This window comes from Acromyrmex echinatior, chromosome 12 (genome assembly GCF_024713525.1).
Source record: "Acromyrmex echinatior isolate Ae372 chromosome 12, ASM2471352v2, whole genome shotgun sequence".
Taxonomy (NCBI): domain Eukaryota; kingdom Metazoa; phylum Arthropoda; class Insecta; order Hymenoptera; family Formicidae; genus Acromyrmex; species Acromyrmex echinatior.
In genome coordinates, this window is record NC_141863.1 from 13067206 (window position 1) to 13094693 (window position 27488).

General features: G+C 32.1%; 1 protein-coding gene across 5 annotated transcripts in view; it reads right to left on the minus strand.

Annotated features, from left to right (window-relative positions):
- Window positions 1–27488, minus strand: part of LOC105143172 (uncharacterized) — a 422981-nt gene that overhangs the window by 259691 nt on the left and 135802 nt on the right. For 4 of the 5 annotated variants that reach the window (XM_087411822.1, XM_011051259.2, XM_087411824.1 and 1 more), the window contains exon 3: window positions 8812–8892. The exons of the other annotated variant lie outside the window; for it this stretch is intronic. In XM_087411822.1, the coding sequence (XP_087267948.1) occupies window positions 8812–8892 (81 nt within the window). The remainder of the gene's footprint in view (window positions 1–8811; window positions 8893–27488) is intronic. 5 annotated transcript variants of the gene reach the window in all.

A 27488-nucleotide genomic window follows, 5' to 3' on the forward strand; every position in this document is an offset into this window, starting at 1 on the left:
AAAAAAAAAGTAGGGGAGACCGATGCTAATAAACTCATTTTTCAGTTTCGAATCTTTACAGACAAAATTAAGAAACTTAACGAAAAAATGAATTCTACACCAGTTAATACATTTGACCTAATGATATAATATTTTAATAATAAGGGGAAACTGATAACTAATATGAAAAAAATGCATTTTTCTGATGCATTCCATCTAATTCAACTAGCTCCGGGACTGGGGTAATTCGACTAAGATTATTAAAATAAAGATTAATGTATTTTAAGCTACATCTTTGGCTACATATTAATAAAACTTTTATAAAAATATATTTTAAACGCAAACATTTTCTTCGCAGGGCAAACAGTACTTCTTTTTGCAAAATTTATTCATTTCGTGCAAAACCATGTCGAATAAGTCTAGTTTTCGAGATTGGACATTGGAGGGAACTAAACTTATAACATTTATCACTGAGGAAAATCTCTTTAAAAGAATAAAATTTTGAGTAAGTATTATAAGAGTTGTCACTAAATGAATCATACAGTTCCGAAATGAATCATGCTATGGTTAGTCTACTATCTCCATCCGTTCATTTTTTAAAAACATTAACAATATACGATAACAGAGACACATAAACAAAAAAAAATCCGTTGGAATTTATTAAATAAGAACTACACTTACTATCTAAATAAAAATCAAACATCTCAGACAATCATATAGGATAGTAAAACAAAAACTTTAAGAATAAAAATATTTACTTAGGTGTACGATTTTTTAAAATTGTGACATAACTTCTATTATAGATGTGCTCGTAACAAGATGTTACAGCAGACTTAGCGGCAGTCGCTGCTGCGTGCTCTTTACATTTACGCATGTCTCGCATGTTTGTTTTTAATGTAGCCTCGATTATTCTACTTATCCCTATATTCAATTGACCCCGGTCTTCCCTAACGCAGTTACCAGTAAAGTTACCAAAAAAGGTTCAAATCCCACTAAAGTTTTTTAATATCAATTTGAAGTAGTTAATTCCAGGTATAATTATTATAAATGGCCTAGTTTCCACCGAGGGCTTAATCTGGATCAGAATATAAGAACTAACCAACTACAGTCGAGCATTCTCCTGTAACAGAGGAATACTCGACTGTAGTTGATTAGATTTTACATTCTGATCCGGATTAAACCCTCGGTGGAAACTAGGCCATTTATAATAATTATACCTGGAATTACTTCAAATTGATATTAAAAAACTTTAGTGGGATTTGAATCTTTTTTGGTAATTTTACTGGAAACTAGGCCAATGTCTTAGGAATAAAATTTGTAACCTTTAAATATGAATGTTTTTTTTTTTCAAATATTAAACTAGTGTCAGCTCGGATCTAATCCATTCCAATTCATTCAATTCATTTTCATGGATTTAAAGTACACATTAAAAAATTTTTAATTTATTTAAATCCATTTTCGCTTACTAGGCACATCTAAAACTGTTCTAAATGATATTGATTCCGATTTTTTATATTTTAAAATATAATCTAGGAAGATGCTTAAAAAATACCTATAAGAAAAATCTAGAGAGAAAAATCCGTTACTCTTAAGATAAAATAAATACAGCCAAGAAATTGATTGAAAAAGAATTTAGCAAAAGAAAAGTAGTTAAGAAGGCATTAGTAAATTTGTATTGAGAAAAAGATTAAAGCTTCAATGTGTACCGTTGTGTCTCACTCAACGCATTCATCTGTTTCTATTTAACATATTGCAACGCCATCTCTTGCAAGATCAAACATACTACTGCTAGACATAATTATTGCATTCCCTGATGTTCGCAAGCTGAGTTTTGAGTTTGTTGAATCAAATAAAATATCTTATCGTTTTGACACTGTAGTAAGAATGGCTGACCGCGACTAGAGAGCTTTCTTATTCGACATAATGATTTATGTCTTCTCGTCAATCCACATCAATTAGTTTAGCAAGAACAATAGGGTTCAACAAAATTTAAGTTGACAGATTCTACAAAAATTTTGGTGAATTAAATGAGGAATACAAATTTAAAATTAACCATATCCATAGTATGAATGAAATCGGCATGAGTACAGTTCCAAAAAAACTCCAAAAGTTATTATGAAGAGGAAAAAAAGTTATTGGTAAATTTAATATCATCAGAACGAGATATCACAATTACTGCCATTTGTTGAGTATATTAAGTTATTTTATTCCTTCAACTTTCACCAAAAACGCCCTAATACTAAAAGATGGATCAACCGATTCAGTTTGTATAGTTTCAGTCAGTGTTTATATTAACACGAACTTATTTTTAAATTCGATGCATCACTTCAAAGAATACGCACATCCGATGAAAAACGTGATCCTATTCTGCTTATAAATGACAATCTTCACATATTAGTTTGGAGGTTGTTCAGTTCGTGATAATGGAATAATAATGTTTACTCTTCCTTTTTATAGCAGTCATAAAATTCAATCGTTGAATAGATCACTATTCAGTCCTTTAAAAACAAAATATGGAATGAGTGTTACAAGTGAATGACACAATATTTAAGTAGAGGTTTGTCCCAATATTAAGTATCTGTTCAATATCGGTTATAAGCAAGTTGCAACAATTTCTAATGCTGAATCAAGATTTAAAGTTTCAGAAATTTATCCTTTCAATGATTAATCTTTTCGATGAATAGTTTATATATATATATATATATATATATATATATATATATACATATTGTAGATGACATAATTTAATTATAGGTTATGTTTAAAAATCTTGTTCTGTTTCAAAAATCAGTGTGTCGCACGTGCTTGAAATAGAATGAAAAGAGATTGTGTTTTTGAATGAGTTTTTAATTTTTATGAAATAAGAAAAAAGACATGAATAACCAAAAAGTTTATTTCACTAAAAAAGGAAGTAGAGCATCGATATTTCATCCAGGAAGATTGAGGATAGGGAACAGAAAATCGTCAAATAAATCAAAGTTGGAAGGCGAAACAGAAAGTTACAGTTCGTCTGCAAAAAAACTCATATCTCAGGATGATTATAATGATGTTATAATAAATCAATCATTTTTGTATCGTATAATAAAACTTTCTAAACGTTTTCTCAGCGATATCAGCTCTCATTGTTTGCAAAAATTGATCAGACGTACAATTTTACAAAAAAGTTGTCGTGACTTAGGATTTAAAGTTTCCGTTGTAAGAAATGTGCACCAATGACATCTGTTCGAATTCTTTAATTGACAATAAGGTCTAAATCATTGCTTCGTATTTGTTATGAGATTACTTGGAATTGGCTACAACAGCATTCAAAAATTCTGTGTCTTCATGGAGTTATTGCAACCAATATTTCAATCATTTTATTACAAAATAATTGAAGGTATTAACATCGCCACGTCTGCCGTCTGCGAACAATCAATAAAAAATGCAGGTGTTGCAGAAAAACTATTGTCAATTGAAAATTCAATTACCGACAGTATCATTGTGTCCAACAATGGATCTTAGAGAAAACGCGGATTTTTTTTTGTTTGGGATAGTTTCTTTAATTGGCCATTACACCGGTAAAGTAATTGTTATCGTGAAATCGGTATATTGTAAAAGTTGCGAGTTCTAGAAAAACAAGAAGGGCATTACAGAATACGAAGAATGGAGTAAATCGTATACAAATTGCTAAATAAATCACGAGGTTCCGCCGATAAAATAGAGGTAGATGCTATCATTGAAATGTTTGACAATTTACATGGTCTGAAATATACTTTCTATGTTGATGATGAAGACAGCAAGACCTTCATTCGAAATGATTCTGAATCGTATGACGATATTGTTATTCAAAAGAAGGAATGCATTGACTACGTGCAGAAATGAATAAATATACGGCTGCATGCTTTGAAAAAAAACACCAAAGGTCTCGGCGAAACTTCTCTGATAAATTAATAGATGAATTGACAGTGTATTATGGTCTTGCTATAAGGAGAAATCACAATTCCATAGAAAAAATGAGCAATATAATTTGGGCAACAATTTTGCATAAAATTTTGACCGATGAAAAATCCCAGCATTGCCAGAGAGAAATCATAATGCTCGTGGCAGCAAGCCAAAGCCCGATACTCTCTTGGATTACCGATATAAAGAACCCCTTCTTTAAGACGTCTTCAATTAAATCTGCTATTAAATCTGTTTATGAAGACTTGAGCAGAGATGATTTACTGATTCTGCTTAGGTAATTACACGCAAAATAGTAATAAAAGTTTGAATACCTTCGTGTGCTTCTTGACTCCAAAATCTCATTCCAGTGGCAAGACAATTTTGGATATTTGTACATACATTGCCATCTATACTTTCAATAATGGCTTCAAAAGCTTGATGAAGAATCGTGAAAGTCATGAACTTGACTTTTGAAACGAGGTTTTACAATTTTGCAGAGTCAATCGATAATAACCGAGTCAATATCGTAGAGTACATACAGGCTGTCATACGCTGCAAAAAAGCGGCAAAATCGTTCTGACATCAAGTCGAAGAAGATGCTTCATGCAGAAGGCTTACTATATGGCCCCGATATTGCTAATTAAAGATAAAAAAAAATAATTAATAATAAAATTATTATTTTATAAATAAAATAACTTGACTTAAGACTTTAATCACGTTTTTCTCAAAATGTTTTTAAAAATGCTGAAAAAATATCACAAATTTCATCCAAGTGAAATTTTACTTTACCTTTGAAATTTTACTGAGTTATTGTCAATTGAATTATCTAAAGAAATACCTTTAGTTTTTGCGATAACTTATATATTTTTTTTGTAATCCATATTTTTATGTCGAATTTTTACGTAAAAATTGAACCTCTTTTTTCATGAATGCATCATTTTCATATTTTTCAATATTTTTTAATTCTGCCAGATATTTCTCTAGTAAATTTGATGTAGATTATAAATAAATTTTTTTTTTGGCTACAACATACTTTAGATCTATTCTGCTGTTTACCGCGGATGCCTTCATCACCAGCAGGTCTCCCAAAAATGTGCTGCAACGCCGCCAGTTTGTTTTTTATAATTATGAAAAATATTGATATTTTGTACTAAAATACAAGCAACAAATATATATAAAAAGATTTTTTGTATCCTATAGTTTTTTAATTATTACCTCCCAAAGTACGATATGATTTTGAGGCCTCCAAAGTGTACTAACTCTTTAAAAAAAAGTATTCGTTAGATCTATATCACCACAATCAGGAATTTCCAATAAAAATCAGTCTTTAACAAATAGAAATAAAAGAGCATAAAAAAATAAGATAAATTGCCCATTTGTAAAGAAGCATTTATCTGCCTACTTTGTAAAGAAGCTGTATAGATCCACCTGTAGAAGATTGAATACAATGTTTTTTGTAAGAAATGGTGGCATGAAATCTCTCATGAGAGCTTTTATTTGTAATCTTTGTAATAACTAATTAATTTTTGCAATAATTAATTAAAGATTAACAATTATGTGCAATTTTATACCAAAAGTTTTGAAGAGATTTATATCTTAAGTTTAAATTTTATATATATATATATATATATATATATATATATATATATATATATATATATACACACACACATAAAATAAACGATGGTTTTTCTAATCATTATTTTGAATTTATTATTTAACTTTAAGTAAAAATATTTCAGCTACTAAGAGAAAGAGAGAGAGAGAGAGAGAGAGAGAGAGCAGTATTTTTTAATTACAATTTTGAGAGTTTATTGAAAATTTATTATTTAAATTTAAGTAAAAATATTATCTATGTTTAAGCTGTCTCTCTAGTAAACAGTATTTTTTTATTGTAATTTTGAATGTTTATGATTTAAATTTGATAAATTTGATAAACATCTCTAACAAAATCTCTAAAAAAACTGTAACCTAAACTATATTAAAATTAACGTAAAAAAAAGTCTTTAAAAATGTTGATTGTACATTTATCCCAAGCGCGTTTTTCCCTGCAGTACTGCGCATGTTTATCCGCAATATAGGTAAAGTGGACGCATTCGTCTCTACGGAATAATTTTTAATTTTGTGAAAATTTAAGAGGAGTTGGATATGCATAAATTGTTTTTTTTTTATAGAAGTATATAATAAATAGACTATTTACAAAGAAGCATTTTTTTTTATTTAAGTCATTCTGCACATTTTTAATTAATCAAACGTCAACAAAAAAGTATGTTACCCGAATGACTCTACATTTAGACTAACAGAAACCGCATATAAGAATCTCATATTTTTATAACAGAAATTCTCGCATAGGAAACAAAGAATTAATTATGAATTCATTTTATTTTTAAATATTTTACGATTTTTTTAAATACGTTCTTTTAATTTAATTATGATATTTCTAGTCGGATGTTACATGGTTTCAACATCATTTTGTATGCAAAAACTGTCTTAATATCATTTATCATGTGTTTGGTTTATTGAATTTTTGTAACAGCTAAAGAGGACTTTGTTATGTCGAAACATTCCTTTCATTTAACTGTAATGTACAAACTTGGCAGTTTTATTTATTCATTTATACTAGTGGTTTTTTATTCTTGTAAAAGAATTTCAATTTAAGATCTGATTACTAATAATAAGTCTATATCATTAAGTTTATGACATGCGTTTTTGATATGCAATATTATCTCTTCCTTGAAATATAAACGCCCAACTAATATGTTATGTGGGTGTTAAGATAAAAATATACTATTCTTTTTATTATATACTTTAAAAAATATCGATGTGGATTTAATGTCACACAATATATAATTCTCACTGTGTTGGTGTTAATAGTAACAGCAACTTGATTAGATGTAGATTTAATACCATAGGATTTTAATCCATACTATTTAAAATCTCGGATATTGAAATATCAAGGGTTTTAAATTCATATCAATGATGGGATCATCGTTTAAAATCGCTAACATTGATACAAATTCTTTTTAAATTCATCATGTTGGTGTTATTATAGATAATATTAATATACACAGTAAGAATTGTACATATAGACATCGCAATAAATGTTCGATATACTTGTCTCTTAATTTCTTTTGTGTAAACATAGATGCTTTATATAATTTCGTTACTCAATTAAATGTCGCAATTAATTCATGTGTGTAGCATAAAACGTTTTCGGATCGATAAGTATGCGTTCTAGCGTTGTGCAAGCGAAAAAAAAGTGACTTTAAGTGCAATGACAAAGGTAATTCTCTTGACAATTTTCTTCGTAGCATAGCAACGTGAGATACGAGTGCAGACATGGGTGACCGACATTGCGCGGACAGATGCATTTGCGTATCAATGTCAATAATCTCGCCGGGGAACGGCGCCGCGCAACCGACGGCAACGATAGGATTACAGAGCAAGAACCGTTCCACTTTCGACGATTATTCTCAAGCTTTAAATCCATCTAGCCTTAAGTCTCCTTGCGACACATATGCAAATCCGTATATGCAAATACTTACCCATCTCTCTCTCTCTCTCTCTCTCTCTCTCTCTCTCTCTCTCTCTCTCTTTCTCTCTCCCCCCTTCTTTCCTTATCTTTCTCTCTATATCATTTTCATCATAAGGCGACAAAAATGTAGGATCAATAAAGACGTGGAAGTCTGCCGAGATCTAAAAGCCAACTTTCAAATGTGAGAGAAATTATTATTATATATTTTTAACGAGCACAGGTTACAATCGTAAAAAATTTATAATAATAAGTTAAAAATAAAGCTGCCATATGAATAAATCAACTAACAATAAGTAAAAAGAAGCGTCAACTACGGTCAAAGTTAGATGATGAAGTATTGTAATAATTATATATGTAATTTATTTTGAATACATTTATTTTAAAAATAATGACAGTGCGCCAATTACTTTTAAATTTGCGATCAAACTGAAATAATAATAATAATAATCTCATAAATTACATTTGATTCTCGATTTGAAGAATTATTATTGATAAATGTTTAGTATAAGGGAGCATTTTCCAATGACCTTGATCTTGACATATGTGGTCAAGGTCATAACTCTGAGTGACCTTCAAAAGGTTTTATCCCGGTCGTTCTTCGTTAAAAAGTTATAAACAATCAAAGTTGCTAATTATTGTATCAAAAGTTGAATGATTCTAAATAGGACAACGTTAAAACCCACGTGCAACACTACAATTTGGAAATCGTGCGTTCCTTAAGCAGGGGGGAGGAGGGAGATAGGGATAAGAGTGGTCGTTTTCCAAGTTAAAATCTATATAGAATAATATCTAATCTATATAGAATATTTAATATTGTATGTATAGCAGAAATAATATATTATTTTTGAAACTTTTTTTCTTCGTTAAAAACTTTTTAACGAAGAATAATCGCAGGCTAAAACCTTTTGAAGGTTACTCAGAGTCATGACTTTACCCATATATGTCAAGGTTAGAGTCATCGGAAAATGCTCCTCTATACTGAATATTTACCTGATTATTGTCAAAAATATTATCTCAATTGGGATTCGAGAAAACCGGATCTCCCAAAAATTTGAGTAAACTAATTTGATCTTCCAAAGATTTGAATAATTTGGAACATGTGAAATGTGTTATATATTCGACACTTTTCTAACGGTATATAAAAGTAACCTTTATATAATAATAACGATTTAAAAAGAACGAAAAACAAATTATTTAAAATATTTTATATAATCGAAATTAAATCTCAAAATGTTAGAAAATATAAGTTAACAGTAAAAATGATTTTGTCGATTTTATTTTTGTCTTTAGTTTTTCTAATATTTACATTATTTGATAATATTTTCTTGTACTAATCAGCATATTGCATAATTATGCTGAAATTTCAATAAATTTACCTGGGGGATGGTATAGAGCGAGGCTTGTCAAGCGCTAAATCCGAGCTGAGGGGCGAATCGGGTCCGCGGCCGCTGGAAGCCCTAAAACATGAACGAAATTATTGTTAGTTAAATTAGTATTCCAAAGCTAGTGGCTAATGATCGATCAATAGCTGTTTTATGTCCAACATCGGAGTTCAACGTTCTCTAAAGGTTTGTCAAATCATATTGGACAAATAATATCGCACTAAATCTATTAGCTCTCACTATTTCGAATAAAATTCGATAAATGCGATCTGTAATTTATAAATAGAAATAGAAATAGCAATTCCAGTAATTTTAAAAATGACTAAATATATATATCTTATTTACAATAGATATATATGAATTATAAATTAGCCATAATATAATAAAATGCTTCATATACTTTGTGATAAGACTGGAGAATTTAAAACTGCATTCTTATTATATATATATATATATATATATATATATATATATATATATATATAATTTAATAATAATGTTAATAAAAAGCATTTTATATATACTACATATATTACAAAGAATATGTTGCGAAAAATATTAATATCAGTACAGAGTATTAATATATACACATATATATATATATATAAATAATGCTTTTTATTAACATTATTATTAAATTAATTATAAATTAAATTTATTATCATATTCCAGCTGCAATAGGCATTTTAAGATCGACTGTATTCGTCACACAATTTAAAAAACTAAAAAAAATTTTTTTTTCTTGTTGAAGATTAGATATTTAAGTATCTTCTAACATCCAGCTCATATAAGGTGCTTCCTACTTACTATTTGTACATTCTTATTTCTAACACACAATTCATAATTGTAAAAATAATCGCAGTAATTATTAAACAAATATTCACATAATAATTGTACACGAATTAATAATATTCGTATATTAATCAAAACCCTTGATGTGCTCATCTAGAGAGAAAGCATTTATATTCTTTACTCACTTTCCATTTCCACTTACAACGTAATCACGTCTAGTCGATTGAAATCAAATGAGCTCCGATTTAACATTCGCGCGTGGCGGCTGATAAACGATTAGAGAGGTCCGTTAGGCACGCGTACATAAATTCAACACGAACGAGGGGATTCATTCGAGATGCGTTTCGCGCGTTGAGTTCGAGAAACCGCGCGGCTATCTCGCAGGAATGTCGCGCGAGATGAAAAGTTCGAAGACCGAGGAACATGGTGTTGCGCAAGAGCCGTGATTCCGTTTGTGTAATACCTCGCTCACGCGTGCATTACGACTTCAATATTCATATTTCATTCGTCCGTCGACTGGATATCGACCGTTGATTCTGGCACCCGACCGACATGAACTAACAAGTTGGGCGAATAATTCACAACCGCGGACTTCGATAGAATAATAATTTAACAGAATAAATATAACGGATGCTAACCGTGTGGTGACTGCGAAATGAAATTGGAAATAAAATTAGAAATTTATGTTCGATGAAAAATATGTATTAATATTAGAGAAATGATTAAAAGATAACTTAACATTGAAATGATTAAAAGAGAACTTAATAGAAGCAAAATTCTCATATTCTCAAGCTTTATTCAACATAAATAAAGTTGCTATCTGACTTTTTATCTCATTGTGCATTATTTCCATGGATAGGAGTATCATATGTTGAGAAAAAATTATTCAATTCAAATAACGTGTAAAAGAAATATATATATATATATATATATATATACACAGGGTGAATCAAAGTCGTTAAACTCATTTTTTATCTTATGAGAAAATTATCGACTTCATACTATTTGAATTATAACATGTGCAGTCGATAATTTTCTCACAGGGTAAAAAGCTAGTTCAACGACTCTGATTCACCCTGTATATATTGATAAACAAAATAAATTGTTAAACAAAAGTATTTCTCCAAAAATATTACTCAGATTTTGTGAAAGTCTGTTATATTCTTACAAAGAAAAAACGTAATAGTGTTTAAAATGGTTTACGTTTAAAACATCTGTACAAAACAAACGTTTAATAATAAAAGATATTTCAACTTTAAACATTTTAGTATTTTAAATCCGAATCCATAGTGTTTTATAGAAAAAATTTAAAACTAAAACATCTTTAAGTGTTTAAAAAATAGAGATAAGAATATAAAACATTTTAATATCTTAAAATTAAACACTTTTTTTATGAGTGTATGTTATACATATATAGTAAGTGATAATACAAGTTTTATATGTAGAATTGATGTATTATATATAATTAAATAAATTATTTTATAATTATAATAACTATACATAATAGTTTAATCAAATTTTACATAAAGAATTACTGTACCGAATGTTACATTAACATATTGGTCGACTATTTTATGAATGTAATACCTTTTATAGCAGACATTACATTTATAAAATGTAATCGATCGATCAATTTCATAAATATAATGTCTGCTAGAAAAGGCACTTTACATTTATAAAATATCTTGACATATTGATCAATATGTTGGTGCAACACGAGATACAGTTGAATAACTGTAATAGTTTATTCAAATTTTCTATGCAAAATTAATGTACATAAATAAATAAATCATTTTATATAGTTTCTTGCTATAATAACTATATAAAATAGTTTACTTAACTGTATTTGTGTACGTTGATTCTACATATAAAACTTATGTAATACAAAAAAATACATATTGTACACAAGTAATATCTACTGGTTTACCAAGTACTTCAAAAGTTGATATATCCACAAATCTATCATGAGTTCACAAGCATAAATTTATTTAAAAATTTTGTTTATGTACATTTTGAATTCTATAATAATAAGTTTTAATAATTCAATCGAGATTATTAAATTAAAATAAATTTGACTTGTTTATATAAAGTCATTTCTTCGATCAATCGAAAGAAAACAAATTTTTGTTTTGAGTGAAGAAATGGGTTTCTCTAAAATTTATAAGTATATTTTAAGATTATTATCAAGAAAATATTCTTTGTTATGGATGACCGCTACTTAAAAGGAAGAAAAGTAATCACTTTTTTAAGCAGTAGAATAATATTTTCCTGTGTGTAGTAATCATCTATTATAGTTACTACCACTATTTTATCTCTAAGTACAGATCAATTTTATCGTGTCACAATTCTTTGCAGGGACTAAGTGAATTAAACAATGATAACTGTCAATTGCAACAATAGACTGCATGGAGCGTCGCCATGCAGCCTCGCCAGCAGCCGCTTATGCGGATCTGCTCGGCGACGATGTTTTTGCTCCTCCCCGGTCGTTCGCTTCCGCTCGCAAATCCTCTCAGACCGCCGCATTTGGAGCTCTTGGCAGCCGCTCAGACGTCCACGATGAAATATCTAGCACGGGTGACTTTGATCTTCCATGGCGCGCGCTCGAAAACGACCAAGATGCGCGGGCGTGCGTGCATGCGTGCGTGCGTGCATATTCATGCTCGTCCGCGAATGCGCGGTACATATTGCTCTGAGAACCAGGAAGTCCCGTTGCTGTGTATGCGTGAGACGTTTGTGATACCTGGTGTCAAATGTCAACGAATTTCTAACATCGTCATTTGACAGATAAACATAAATATTTTAAATTTTAATTAAAGTACACAGTTAAGTTCAATGTATGTTCATACAATGTTAAATTATATATCCAATTTGAGTTATTTTTAATCCTTTCTACAGATCCACTATTCTTATTGAATGTGTTGTTAATTTAACTAAATCAATGGAGTTAAATAATTTAACTTAAAAAAATAATATTGATTGTGTTAAATAATTTAAGAAAATGTATTAAGTACAAATTAAAATATTAAATTTGACTCGAATTTAGTTTTTACTAACTGCACACATTAATATGAATATTGTTTATTTCGAAACCAATTACAGAAATAGATTGATTTACGTTTTTATTTAATTCAAGGGATTGAGTAGCCATTGCTCCTTTGATATCCAACAGTATACAGAAATTTTAATAGGTAAACATATTTTTAGTTTAACCCAAAATAAAGATAAACTTTTATAAATTAGGGATTGTGTATCATTCTTGCTTGAAGAACGGAAGATATTTTCTTAATCTTTCACGTAAATATGCCGCGAATCTCATTGCAAGTTTATTGCAGGCAACGACATTGAAAGTGATGCACCTTGTAGCTGAGCTTAAGCGAGATGGAGAAGAATTCGCTTCAATTGGACACCCGATACACGCAACGTTCACGCAGGACACGCTCGCATGCCTGTCGCGCGACAGCTGCGCGTATGGAAACGTAACGAAATCTCGCTGACCCTCTTCCTCGCATTCTCAAGCGGGAGGGTGGATGAATCACCCTCACTGAAATTCTAAAATCACCGTGTTTCCCAAAAGTCTATTATGGAGCACTTAGAGTCATGCGCCTCGGTATTTCTGTGTGCGGCCTGCAACAGACTTGAACCTCGTGCTCGTCGATGATCGTTGCACCCGGTGCATATTTTCTGAAAGTCGATGTTCGTTTGTGATTTACCGATTTGTTGATGTTCGACAAAAGCCTCTCTCTCTCTCTCTCCAGGAAAAGTATCTCTCGGAGAAAAGAGAGCTCGTGGAAGTCCGGCAATTAATTTCACTCCCCGTATAGCCTTGGACGAATAAGCGATGGTTTCAATATCCCAAATCGCGTCTCGCCTTATTTTTACAATTGGAGAATTTGTATTAAATTTAACACATTTCATGAACTCAAACGATCCACTCAAATTTTGTGTTATTTTAACACAATATGAATTAATATGTTACAAAATAACAATGAACATTGTGTAAAAGAATTAACTGTAAAACAATTTGTAAGAAAATTTTGGATCGTGGAAGCTTCTTTTTCAGTAAAATTAACATTTATAATATATTAAATCTATATATTAAATATATATTATCACATATATTATTTATTCATCTTAAAATTTACATTCTAAAATGAATTATTTCTATGTTCATTTACCTACATTGGTCATTTATCTATTCATAAATTGTATTATTTTGACACTCGGATATGTCAACATTCAACATAAAATTTTGAATTTGGACCGATTTCAACACAAATACAAAGTATATATTTTCTAAACTATAGAGTCTCAGCTTTCGACACAAAATCGCAATTATCTTATTACCTTAAAGCAAACAAATTTTTCGTACAATCTATTTTATGATGTTTTCACCCTAATTGTGTTCACAAGGTTTAATTGCATTTAAAGTTTCGCTCGAAAAATACAGTTTGCAGAGAGAATTAAAGCGTGATATAGCGACATACATATAATAGCGTGAAAAAAAATTGTTTTTACATGAAAGTTCAACATCAATCGTGATGAAATGAACGGGGAGAAAATTCCGATTTCTTTTCAAATCTCTTCCACAAACGTTGCTCGACCTTTCTTCTCGCGGTAAAAGCCGCACGAATGCATCTGAAAGGTAACTCCGCGCGAAACGTGCAGCGGCACTTAGCCACGCCATTTATCCTCTTTTTCAACGGCGCTATTCGCTCTCTTGTAACTTCGTTCAATTGCTCGTTAAATCGTAACCGAGAAAGAGACGAAGAGAAGAAAAAGAGGAGATAGGATCGCTCTGGAGGAAGAGCGAGGAATCAAGCAATCCGAATTCCCGGAAATTTGTGCATTGTAAATTGAAATACATAGAATCCAACCACGCTTCGTCAATGTCGTCATTATTATCGTCGTCGTCATTGTCGTACGAAAGATGCTCTCTTGCTTGAGAAATCTAATTTGTCGACCGGGAGTCGCTTTTACGTGCGTATCATAAAAATTGCGATGTATAACATCGTCTTCCGACGTCGGAAAGCGCGACCGAGAACGAGTTATTTCGCGCTCACCATGCCTGTCATTTTGCAGCGGGAATAAAAACGACGGAAAGAGCGAACGCTTTTGAAAGAGAGTCAGCGGAAAAATAAAATCACTGCTCCGGCAGAAAATACTGGTCGCGTAATGATGAAACTACGGAGTCGTTGTATCTCGCCACGAAAGCCAGGAGGGTTTGATGTAACAATTCAAGACCGGCTGTAATTCTAAATGAGCCGCTTACGTTGTTCCTTATAGTTCCTATGTTGCAAGCTAGATTAAATTACAAATTAAAATCTCCTTAACTAAAAGTTAATAAGAAAAAGATGTTTAATTAATCTTTAGTAAATAGAGAAGGTAGAGAGAAAGAAAGAGAGAGAGAGAGAGAGAGAGAGAGAGAGAGAGAGAGAGAGAGAGAGAGAAAGAATCATTTATCTAGATCTCTCTTTGAGATCTCTCCAAGCTCACAACGTATTATACACTTTGTACATAGTTAAAAGCATGACACAGTAAAAGATGCCATCCAAGGCGTATAAGAGAAAAAAAGACTACAGTAATTATAAAAAAATTGAATTAAAGTAAACTAGAATAATTATAAAGAATTGAATTGAAGTAGCGTGTAGTAGATGTTTATGTGTGAGTGTAGCGTATTTGTATGTACATACAAGTTGATCGTTTTAATCGCGACAGATCGTTAGTATAAGTAATTACACTGAAAAAAATTTTGACCATTTTTGGTTCAATGAATGATTATTAATTAATATCTGACTTAATGTCCGACTTAATATAGATAATTCATTAATAGAATAACTGGATTCATTTATGTAACTATATACAGGGTGGGCCATCTATTGGTACGTTTTTGAATTTCGTCGTATGGCAACACCGAACGAGCTACAGACCCGAAATTTTGACAGTTTATTAGTCATACCGTCCGCGGCACGAAACAACATGTTTTCTCTTGAAGAGCGTTTTGAAATTTTAAAAACTTATTTTCAAAGTCAGTGCTGTGTCGCCGAAACTGTACGAATTTTGAAAAGAAATATGGGTCGTGATAGAGCACCCACCGAAGGAGCTATACGCAAATTGGTGAGGAAAGTTCGTGAGAAAGGGATGTTAGTGGATGACATTATATTACGACTGTTTTGAGTGAAATTGGCGCCGAGGTAGTCCAAAATGTCATTAATAATTGGGGTGACCGAATGGCATACTGTAAGGCCAGTAGAGGGAGCCACATGAACGAAATCGTTTTTCATTCTTGACGCGGATACTTTTAGCTTCACAACAAAAAAAAAATTAATAAAAAATATCAATGTATACTCATTTGATCGCATTTTTAAAAACGTACCAATAGATGGCCCACCCTGTATTTATTCTTGCAATGAATTCTAGTAATAGTTTTATAACCTAAATCATTATGAGAATTCATTGAATCAATTTTCATAATTCAATGAATATTTTATTGTATTTATGTACAGTTTTGGTTCATTGTATAAAATTTGATCATAAAGACTTAGAAAAGTGAAATCTCGAATTTCTGAAGAAATAAAATTACAGAGTTCAGAGAGAGAGAGAGAGAGAGAGAGAGAGAGAGGGGTGTGTGTTTTGATTAAACATTTCTTCAATAAAACATCTTTTCTCATGCGTACAAAAATTTAAGATAACAAAATATATTTTAACTTTTAAATAGGTAAGTGGTTTAAAGATACGCAAATTAGAGTGGTTAAAACATTTTAAAAAATTTTCAAACTTTTTGTCAAACATTTTTTTTTATTATTATGTTATAATTAAATTTACAATAATTATACTCTTATGAGAAAAAATAATGATCAACTTCAAGATTTTTGGATATCTGAGAGATACTTTATATTTTTCTTTTTCAGAACAAAATTTTAAAGAAAACTGGAGTGCGCGAGTGTGTGTCTACCCACTTACCTATGTATTAAAAAATTAATGAAAAACGGTAATTTAAACAGACAAAGTGATAATTACTTTCAGGAAACATGTAGTAAGAAGTACTTTATTGCGATTTGATTTTAGGGAGTGCAAGGTTATCAAACCATAAATTTTCGACGACCGAGAGTACTCGAACGACAGGGGGGTAAGCGCACGATTTACCGAAGGAATCGTAGCGCAGGTTCTTCCTATTCGCGTTATGTATATCCCCGCATAATCCGGGATAGGCTGAGGTGCAGCAGTCTGCAGCCAGTAACGGTACACTTGCTATGCGAATACTCGAACGAAGCCAGTATCGGATGTGCACGTGCATTAGCGGGCGGCGAGTACCTTCGTCTTCGAGACGTAACATTATATTCCTTCTCCGCACCAGAGAGCACGTCGACTCGCAATGTGTCGCTGCGGTTTGTCCGTGCAGCTCGCTAATGAGAACGCTGGAAAGGACACGCAATTATTTTCAACACGTGAGTTACGTTATCATGTGTGATATCTTCGTGAGAAAATGCGAGAAAATTTCAATTCTATTTACGAGCTAAGATTAAGAATATACAATTAAAACCATTTATTGATGACAGCATACATTTTCAAGAATGTCATCCGATTACTACCTAAATGTATTAGGTGTACAAATAAGTTTCCGCCGTTTGACAAAAGACGGTCACTAGCAAGCTATGGTTAAAATTGTCTGATGTAAAACATTATATCGTAAAGTTGGACATCTGTCAACAACATAACCTTGAAATACTAGCGATTTTGTATCAGCATCATATATTTTTTTTTATGCGAAAATGCCGAGTTTTGAACAGAATAAGCGTCATTTGCGGGAATTTTTTATTTACTTCTTTAATTTGAAGAAATCTGCAGCTGAGACTCATCGATTGCTTGTAGAAGCATATGGTGAGGCTTAAGTGAGAGAAGTTGTCGTGAATGGTTTCAAAAATTTAAGAACGGTAAATTTGACGTCGAAGACAAAGAACGTAGCGGAATTGGAAGCATTATTGAATGAAGATTCGTGCCAAACGCAAAAAGAACTTGCACTTACATTTTGACTTACATCAATAAAACATTATGTATCGTTCTTTCACAATAAATGCTTAATTTTTGATAAAAAACGGCGGAAACTTATTTATACACCTAATAAGTTCTATATGCATTTGAAATAAGGGAGCGATATTGGCAAAGTTGTCTGTAATACGATACATAGACACTAAAATTTATATAAAATTACATCAAATTTTTGCGATATTATTGAAATAATATTTTATAGAAACAGTATCAAAATTCAAAAACCTTCGTTGCAAACGTTAATATGCCGCTTTATAAAACAACAAAAATTAACAAATATTGATATCATGTAAAGAGAATTACATCGATTCATTAAACAATCATTCACGGCAGCAATTTGCCATCCCTCGAGTAAAACCTCGAGAATTATTAAATTCTCGTGCTTGGAAACCGGATTTTGTCCTCACTGTCCATTTGTACGCGTTTACTTATGAACGAGTCGTAAGCCGATATGTCGAATGGACGTCGAACGAAGTTCCGGGTAGGGTTTCGCGAATTAAGGGATGTGCACCAAAACCCCATAGAATTCCCGCGAAACGCGATCTTAACGGTCTCGAAATATTTCATAGAAGGCTTGCTATCTCTCCTTTTCTTCTTCTTTCTTCCTGGCGCAGCAGTGGCGACATCTCATCCGGCTGCTCGCGAAAAATAAAATGATCAGCTTATATGAGCGCGAAACCTTTGACCTCCGACATAGATCACGACGACGAACATAAAAGCATATTATGTGCTCCCTTTCACAGATTAATTCTTGAATGCGCTTTTTCTCCACGTACAATATATTGTGTGCACGCGGATTTATATAAAAAGAAAGAAGAATTGGTTCTGCGGGAGCTTTGTTAAACATTTTAAACATCATATTTTTAATATGACTACGATGATATCGAATTCTTTTGTAATATGCAAAAGCGGAATTATTGAATACCATAAACCTTAATTTCGCTTTTAAAGGTTTTACTGATTACTGCACCTAGTTTTGATGCATTAGTTATATTTTCCATGTAGGTCAAATTTATCTCGCCGTTAAATATCACATTCGTGTTTTATTGGTCTCCTGAGTAAGAGTGTAAAAAAAAGTTAATCCTCGAATCTCGGTCGATCCTCATGCAACTACATTTACTATTTAATTTCTCTCGAATTTACGCTCGATTTTAAATGGAGGGAACATCAAATGGCGAGCTCGACGAACGATCTTTAGCGAGCACTTCCATTCCGTTTATTAAAATCCACATTTTCCCTCTCAGCGGGTGTGACATTCGCGGTTTTACCAGCCGGGAAACGCAGACTGAATACGGCAGGCGGGTGAGGGATGCACCCTTAATGCACATTTCGTGCGAATCCGCGAATTCTGAAGGGTGTAGGCGAGCGCTTTGCGAGCATGGATCGCGCGATAAAACGCAGAACGTTAAAAAACGCCCTACGGCTTTCACTCTCCGCTATACAAAGGGAACGGCACACCTACCCTTCTCTCATTCTCTTCCAGTTTCCTCCCTTTCGCGTTTATTCGTATCGCTGCTCTCTTTTTCATCGCGCCCGCTGCTCCGATTGGATCGATAGGCGAAGCGAGATGTACATCTGCGATCACGCGCTTCACGAAAATGCTCGAATTATGGAAATTATAACGCGCCGAGTTATACGGATGGGCTTGGAGGCTTTTTTTCGAAGAACAGAATATCTCCTAAAGAGATTGGTAGAAAGCTTTTAAATCCAGCAGAAAAAAGTGTTTCTAAATTCTATTCCCCGATTGAGATAATATACAGATTCAGTCGAACTTTAGCCATTTCGATGCATTTAGTTCGAATTTAATGAACGCGTAATCTACATTTTTTTTTTACAAAAGAATAGAGCTTAAGATGCATTTAATCACAGGCAAATAGCTCGATAAGAGATGAGAAAATAATTTGATCTTATTTCAATTTTTAATTTTCTTTTATCTTATTTTATCTTTATTTTATTTCATTCTCTTCGAATTAGAAAAACATTAAAAAGTAAAATTCAAGGAGTAAATTAAATTGAAATTAATCTACATTGATAGAAGAGGACATTAATTTTAATAATTTTATTAGACTGAAAATGCTTGTCTTTTATTCTTTCTTCTCTCTCTCTCTCTCTCATATATGCACTTGATTGTGTACCACGAATTCATAATAAATAATTAATCCATAATAGCTCCGTTTCATCCGTCGCGAGAAAATGCATCACGCCAATAATAATTCGAAGGCAACGAGGACGAGGCGAGAAAGCGGCGCGTAAACAGGCGCATCGCTCGCAGGCTGCACCTGCATACAGCTCGGCTACCACTATTTCTGGTCGCGTACGATGGCACCCGCTCGCTCCGGACACTTCACGCGCCGCTGAAACGACGTTATATTTACCGCTTCCTCGTGCCTGAGTTCGGGACGTTTCTCGGCTGCTACTTCTCGTTCTGGGTCAAAAGTCTCGCCACCGACGACGGGACGAAGGAGGAAGCCGAGGGGAACAAGCTGCCTCCGTGAGAACGAATTTCTCTGTCGGTGGGAACCAGCGACAGAACGCAGGTGCATAATCACCGATTTTCATGATTACTTTTCTTTACAGCTACGTAAATAATGTAGATAAAAAAAATCTACATTTGAAATCCAAATGAATATAATCACTGAAAAACATTCCTGAACAAATTAAAGAGTTGAAGAATTTCGTAACGCGAAATGTGGATGTATATATTAAGGAACCTGTTGCAACTGTAATGTAAAAAAATTAAAAAATACATTCTAAATACTGAAAAAAGTAATTATATAATATTATTAATTAATCTCTAAAACTTGTGAGATATATGTAGATAATATAAATATATAAGTAAAGTGCCTATGTATATAATATACATATATGAATCTCCATAGTAGTGCGTAAATAATATATTTATACGGAGATAAGATATAATTCGCAAACAATTGGAATGTGCTTGTACCAATCCTTTAATTACATTTTATCGCTCTATAAATATATTATTTACGTACGAATAACCGTAAGGTTCACATAGATAACTTATCTACTTATATTTGATTCATTCTTGAATCCATAAAACTATTTCTATTTGAAATACAAGTTTTTATTACAATAGAATACATGTTTCTCATAGCATTTTTCTCTAAATCATTTATGCCCGGTGTCACCAACAGCTAAGATTAACTTTAATCTCACAGTTAAATTTTCTTATCATCTTTTCTAATTTTTAAAATTAAGAAAAGATAAATAGCAAAAGCTAAGCTAAGATTAAAGTTAATTTGAGTTGGTAGAAACAAGAATTAATGACAATATGATGATAAATAAATAAAATACAAAAATCCCTGCGGAGTAATAAGAAATGTTAAGAAATGATACTTAAAATTATCTTACATAATAACAAAGAATAATGTCTTCAGCGTGCAGACGTGACGTGTTTATTTCAACAGCACTTATCTCAGCTCGTTGCGCATAAGTCTCCTGTCTCTCGCCATCGCACACTGGACAACCGCTGGTGAACCGGGTCGACAAACAGGACTCGAAAAAGCGAAGGCCACGAGGACACGTCAATCTCCAGTCTTAACGACTCTCACAGGGGAAGAGGTGAAAAAAGACATGGCGACGTTGCGCGACGACGAGACATATAATATCGCGAAGGGAAGCAGAACGCTTGGAAAAACACTCTGCCCGAGATCTCCGAACGATAACTACTTCCGGCCGGATGTGCCACTCACGAATACCGAATACTTCTCGCCCGATGCACAAGGGTGGAATGCAAAACGAGGGGCGGGCGAATCATCTTTCTATACGTCTCTCGTGACTTTCAATTTTGTCTTGATAAACGCGATCCCGATCGGTCGATGAATCGACAATTTTAGAAGGCGCACCGAGATAACGAGACGAATCAAGGTATTCGAAGGCGGGATGTTTGAATAAAATATTGAAATTGCGTCTCTTGGCGTTTATTCTTATAGTACCGTGCTAATTTCAAGCTTTTGAAACTCAGGATCGAAAAACGTGACTCTCAATCCAAGGCAATCCAAGATTCTCCAAATTATTACAATGTGACTTTCTCCTCTGACTGTATATTTTTTAAATCAACAATAAAAATTATTAATCTACATATTTTGGCTGATCAATTAAAAAAATGTAATAAAATAATTTCAGATATTATTCTTATACGTAATATTAAAATATTTTCCACCCTTATTATATAGATATTATTTATTAAAACCGATCTCTGTTAAAATTTATTTTGAATTTTCGCGCATTAATTTAACATATGATTGTATCATTTAAATACTTTGTGTTAAATTTCAAATTTTGTGTTTAATATTTAATATTTTTTAGTGTTAAAATATATTTTATGAGTAAGCAAACAGATACCATAAAAATAATAAATTTTAAAATATAAATTCTAAATGAATAAAATACATGTTGATTTAATATTCTATAAATGTTAATTTTGCTAAAAAAAAAGCATATCTACAATTTACAAATTGTGTCAGTGTTATATTTTTGCGTTAATTAATTTGTTTATACATAATATTTGTGTTACTTTCTAACATTTATCTTTCCTTAAATTGACAAACAATTTAAATAAATTATTTGAATAAAAAAACAGAAAGACAAAGAGCTACGAACTTAAAACAATCGCTATAAAATAAAAATTTTTTAAAACTGTTAATAAATAAAATATGTCATCTAGTTAAAATATAAACTTTAATTTGCCGGTAATTAACAAAACAAAACAAACATTTCGATCCTTATTGAATTTCATTATCAATGTAAAACGATAGAAATATTACATAGTTAAGATATACAAAAATCAAAGTTCGCTCTCTATCGCATCGTTAATAATCAAAGTTCGCTCTCTATCGCATCGTTAATAATCAAACTCGCTCAATTTAGAATAAATATTGCAGGAATGTTGTAATCGAAAACCATGTATTCCTCTTGATAGTGTATGTAGATTATAGACAAACATAACTTGTTTCTGTTAAAAAGTACAAATATAATATAAAATTGTAATCGGAATAAGTCAATCAAATCTAATAAGAGAAATAACAAGCTAAGAAGCAAAGAATACAAATAACAATAAAAAAGTAAAAAAGTAATCTAATACAATATTATGCGAAATATACATTAAAGTCATTAAACCGAATTGCAATTGTGTGATGAAACAATTACATATCCTTAATTTAGTGAGAATAAATATCTTCTATTATCAATACAATAAAATAAAAACGTCGTCTATTCTTAAGCACTGAGATAAGATTGAAATAGTCATTACTTTAAGACGCTCAGAGACAATATAAAATACACAATAAAGACAAGAAGGCTGAAGTGGTAAACTAGAAAGGAAGGGGAATATAAGAGAGAGAAAATAAAGTAGAGGAAAGAGAAAGTGGGGAGCAGGAGTGTAAAAAGAGGAAGAATGCTGTTAAGAAGGAGAAAGAGATTGAATAATTTATTTGATAACGAAATGTAATAAATATTTGAATAAACTATTTGATAACGAAATGTATTAAATTGAACAAATTTTCCAACAGTGAATTATTTTGCGTATTCAATCAATTTATCACTATCACACTTAAAAGATACATGACGTGCTAGAGACAGCAAGAGTTAATTCGCATCGTCGCCTTCCGCATTGTTATTCGAAAATCGCGCAACCGGCTTCAGCATGAATGAACTATAGGAGGTCAAGCACGGATCTCGTAAACACCCGTTAGAATGACAACTACGGCCGGCTTGTCCGGAGTGTCATGCATCAGCGAATGATTACCCGTGATTGTCAGCACTCGCTAACTTACAAGCGACAATGGCTCGGTCAACGTTCGGCGAATACGCGCGACATGCAGCATTGCATTATGCAAATGAAGGCAGTTAAAGTGAATTAACGTGTAAATATTAGAAATGCATACACAGTTGGAAAATCTGTGTTAAATTTGACACATTTCACGTGTCTCAAACACGATCCACTCAAATTCTTGTTAGCTTGGCACAAGATGAATACGTTAGAAAGTAACACATACATTATATACATTAATAAAATTAACACAAAAAGGTAACACTGACACAATTACACAAACTGTAGAAGCATATTTTTTAGTAAAACTAACATTTTTTGGTATTTTAAATTAACACATATTTTATTCATTCACTCTTTAGAACTTACGTTTTAAAATTATTTTTATATTATTCGTTTACTTACGATTAGTCATAAATTGCGTTATTTTGAAACTAAAAAAATGTTGATATAAATTTAACGCATTACTTAAATAACATAATCACAATATGTTAACACACGAATATGTTAAAAATTGAATAGAAAATTTTAACAAGGATTGAATAGCAAGGATTATTTCTAACACAAATATAAAATACTTTTATTGTGTAAATTTAACGAAAAATACTGCCGTTCTCTTTCTCCCGTTCCTGCACATTTTATTTAACTTCGACAAGTCTTTTAAGAACGCTTGCCCGCGAGATGCCGCGAGATGCACCGATGTATCCGTGTTCCGGAAAATCTATTTCAGAGTCGGTTCGCGCGAGTCGCATCGCGGAACGTAATTACCAGCTGAATCATATAGTCGAGTGCCCGCTATAACTCCAGGCGAGGCCGATAGGCGACTCGTGAGTCATTGCGCCGTTGACAGAGTTCGCCGCGCAGCGGCTTGCGGCTTCTATCCAGGTCGGTTATAAATTCGTTCTCCTCGGGATGGACGGGATGGACGGGACAGCATTCTATATCTCTGTATCTCTCCTTTCGCCTTTCTCGAGATCCAACGAAATCGCGTGCCAGATTAAATTGCTTGTACACGGAAAGTAGCGGATTCCACGTGTTACATTGGACGGGTAAGAACGACGGACGAGAACCCTAGCGATCGGATTAATCGTCTTCTTGAGCCGGTAATTAAGTGCGACCTCGTAATTAAGCGTTGAGGTGCAACACATGACTGTAATTGCCACGTGTGTTGTTCTTGCTCGCCCGTGATAAACTTATCATGCGCTACGCTTGAAAAAACAACAACGAGCGATATAATTGCCGAGTATTAATGTGACTGCGCAAGACACACAAATTAAAACTATAGTTCCATCCTTAATTTCATACTTTCTAATTATTTAATACTCGTAGTTTGAGAAAATGTTTTTCGTTTAAATTTCTATTCATTCTCGGATTCTATTCAGAGTTGCAGAGACACAATTTCATATTTTTTTAATGAAGTTCATGCCAGTGATAAAAGCCGCTATTTTCCGGAAAAAAACGGCAAAAAACTGTTCTGCTTTATTAAAATGATAAAACAAATAGAAAATCTTTTTATCAATATTTACAGATAGCTGTCAGATTTATATTATTAAAAATGTTTAATTTTGTCACTATATTTTTTTAATTAAAAATTAATATAAAATTTAGTAACATTCATACATCTTGAAAGTTTTTCTATTTTAAAAATGTATTTCACTCATTAATTTAAAATAAAAAAGACTTTATTATTGTAAGGTATTGTTACTGTTCTATTATTAATTAGTACACTTAGGTACTATTGATTAATTTCGTTTTTACTTATATTAATTAAAACCAAAATATCTTTTCGCATAAAATTGTGTAAATATATTGTATTTTAGTGTTACATATTAGTCTTTTTTTACAATTTTTACCAATTTATTCCACCGCGCCGGATAAAATCCAGGACAGTAAAAACCTGAATTTACTTTTTTTTCCACTCACTGGACTTTTCCGACCAACTCTCGTTCTACTGTGGTCCGCAACTTTATCCCCTTTCACGAAACTCCGTTAAAATATATTCGTTGCCGTATTATTCCGTGAAATCTCAGACCTAAAGTAAAGCAAATACTCCTTCTCGCGCATCGCATAATGAGATAAATAATTGCAAACGTGATGTTTACGAGGTAGGCGTACAGGCTACGCGCAGCAGCAGCTATTCATAGTCTCCGGCTGATTGTGGTGTAAGATTTATGCGCGGTGAGTTCTCATCGTCGGCAATGAAAATCAGATTTGTAACTGCAAAAGCTTCCGGTTGACAAGCAAGAGGCCCATCGTGGGGGCTCGGTGAGGCAATATTCAGCCATCGTCGCGGCCGATAACGTTAAGCCGACGACCTCTCATCGCGCAGCGTGCGCGGCGTATTGCTATCCGCAAAGCTGCATAATGTATGAAGAGATATTATCGCACGACCCTCTCATATACATATACACGCGGGCGTGCACGTGGCACTTCACGCGACAGCCTCTCTTGATAGCTCTCCCGCAGAGACCTTTTTTTGCCATGGATAATTATAACTCACGAAAGAGCACGGCGTGATACGAAATTAGGTCTACTAATAAACCGTATTAGTTACTATTTCAAAATTTATTTGAACTCTGAGAAAAAGTTCCAAATTGCAAAAGTGATATCAAAATACTACCGTTATCAATCGAAAGATTACATTTGAAATAGGTATTCCAAATGATCATGTCTTATATTAATTCTGTACCTGACTTGGACCGAAACATGTTTGGCCAACTAGAATACCTATTTCAAACTTTCGATTGGTAGGTAACGTTAGTAGGTTAGTTTTTTTTATATCACTTTTGCAGTTTGGAATGTTCCCTTATGAATTCTATTGGAAATATCTCTGTCTTAATTCTTAAATACTTCTGACACGCGATATCACGATCTTTTATGCTTTCTCTTCCATCAGCCAAATATCGCGCGTCTTTGTCCTACATTTCTGTTGAATATTACAACCATGTACCTCTTTCCATAAAATCTTCTCCCATGCTTTCCTCTTTCTGTGCTACTGCTGCTGCTGCTGCTTTCGTTGCATCAATAACTTTCCCACAGGAATAGCATTTCATTGTAGTTTGGTTTCACACGTCTCTGTCAAATTTCTCTTATTTGCGTGCTTTTACAATTTTACATTTCATTACACGCAAGGAATTTCATGAGACTAGATATTGTATAAATGTTGTGCTTGATTATATTACACAGAATAGTGTATTTACTTGAGTTTATTTTTATTTTTACCTGCTTATATTAATTATTATTCTTATTTCTATTATATTGTATCATATTGTAACACACACAAACACACACATATGTAAGCAGTAAATGTTGGTACCTCACCTTTTGCTGTTGCAATAAATTAAAGGAAATTTTAATTTAAATTAAATTTGTGTCGTTATCTTTGTGTCGTTATTCTTTTGTTTGTTGAAATACAAAACAAAAATTAAATGAAATTAAGCTTTTTTATGTAATTTTATTATACGATGGCTTTTTATCGATTTTGATCGAAAAAATATTTCTTATGCAAGAATAATTGAGGATTATAATATTTATATTTATTTGTGAAAAATGCAAATAGAAAGAATTTTACATTAATTATATGGAAAATTGGGTTCTGGTAAAATAAATTATTTTCCACATATGAGTACAACTATATGCACTGAAAAAAAGTTTTGGTATGTGTAACTATTTATTTTGTTGATATGTGACTAACAAAAACTTTCTTACTCCTTCATTAAAATTAGTTAGAATAATCAAATTTTGATTAGGACAATACAATTTTTAAATAAAAAAGTAAGAATGTACTTGTAACATAATATCAAATTGACAGTTAAAAAATAAATAGTCATGCGTACCAAAAATTTCTCCCACAATGTGATAAACAAAAGATATCATAGACATAAAGCTCAATAACTTTTGAGTTATGTATCTCAAAAGTGTGAAATTTGTGCTTACAAAGCACTTTCGATATATTGTATCTAGTTCAAAAGTTATTCATTATTAAGCTTCATAGCCTTTATGTTATACAATTTTTTATTCGCCATATTATAATATAAGG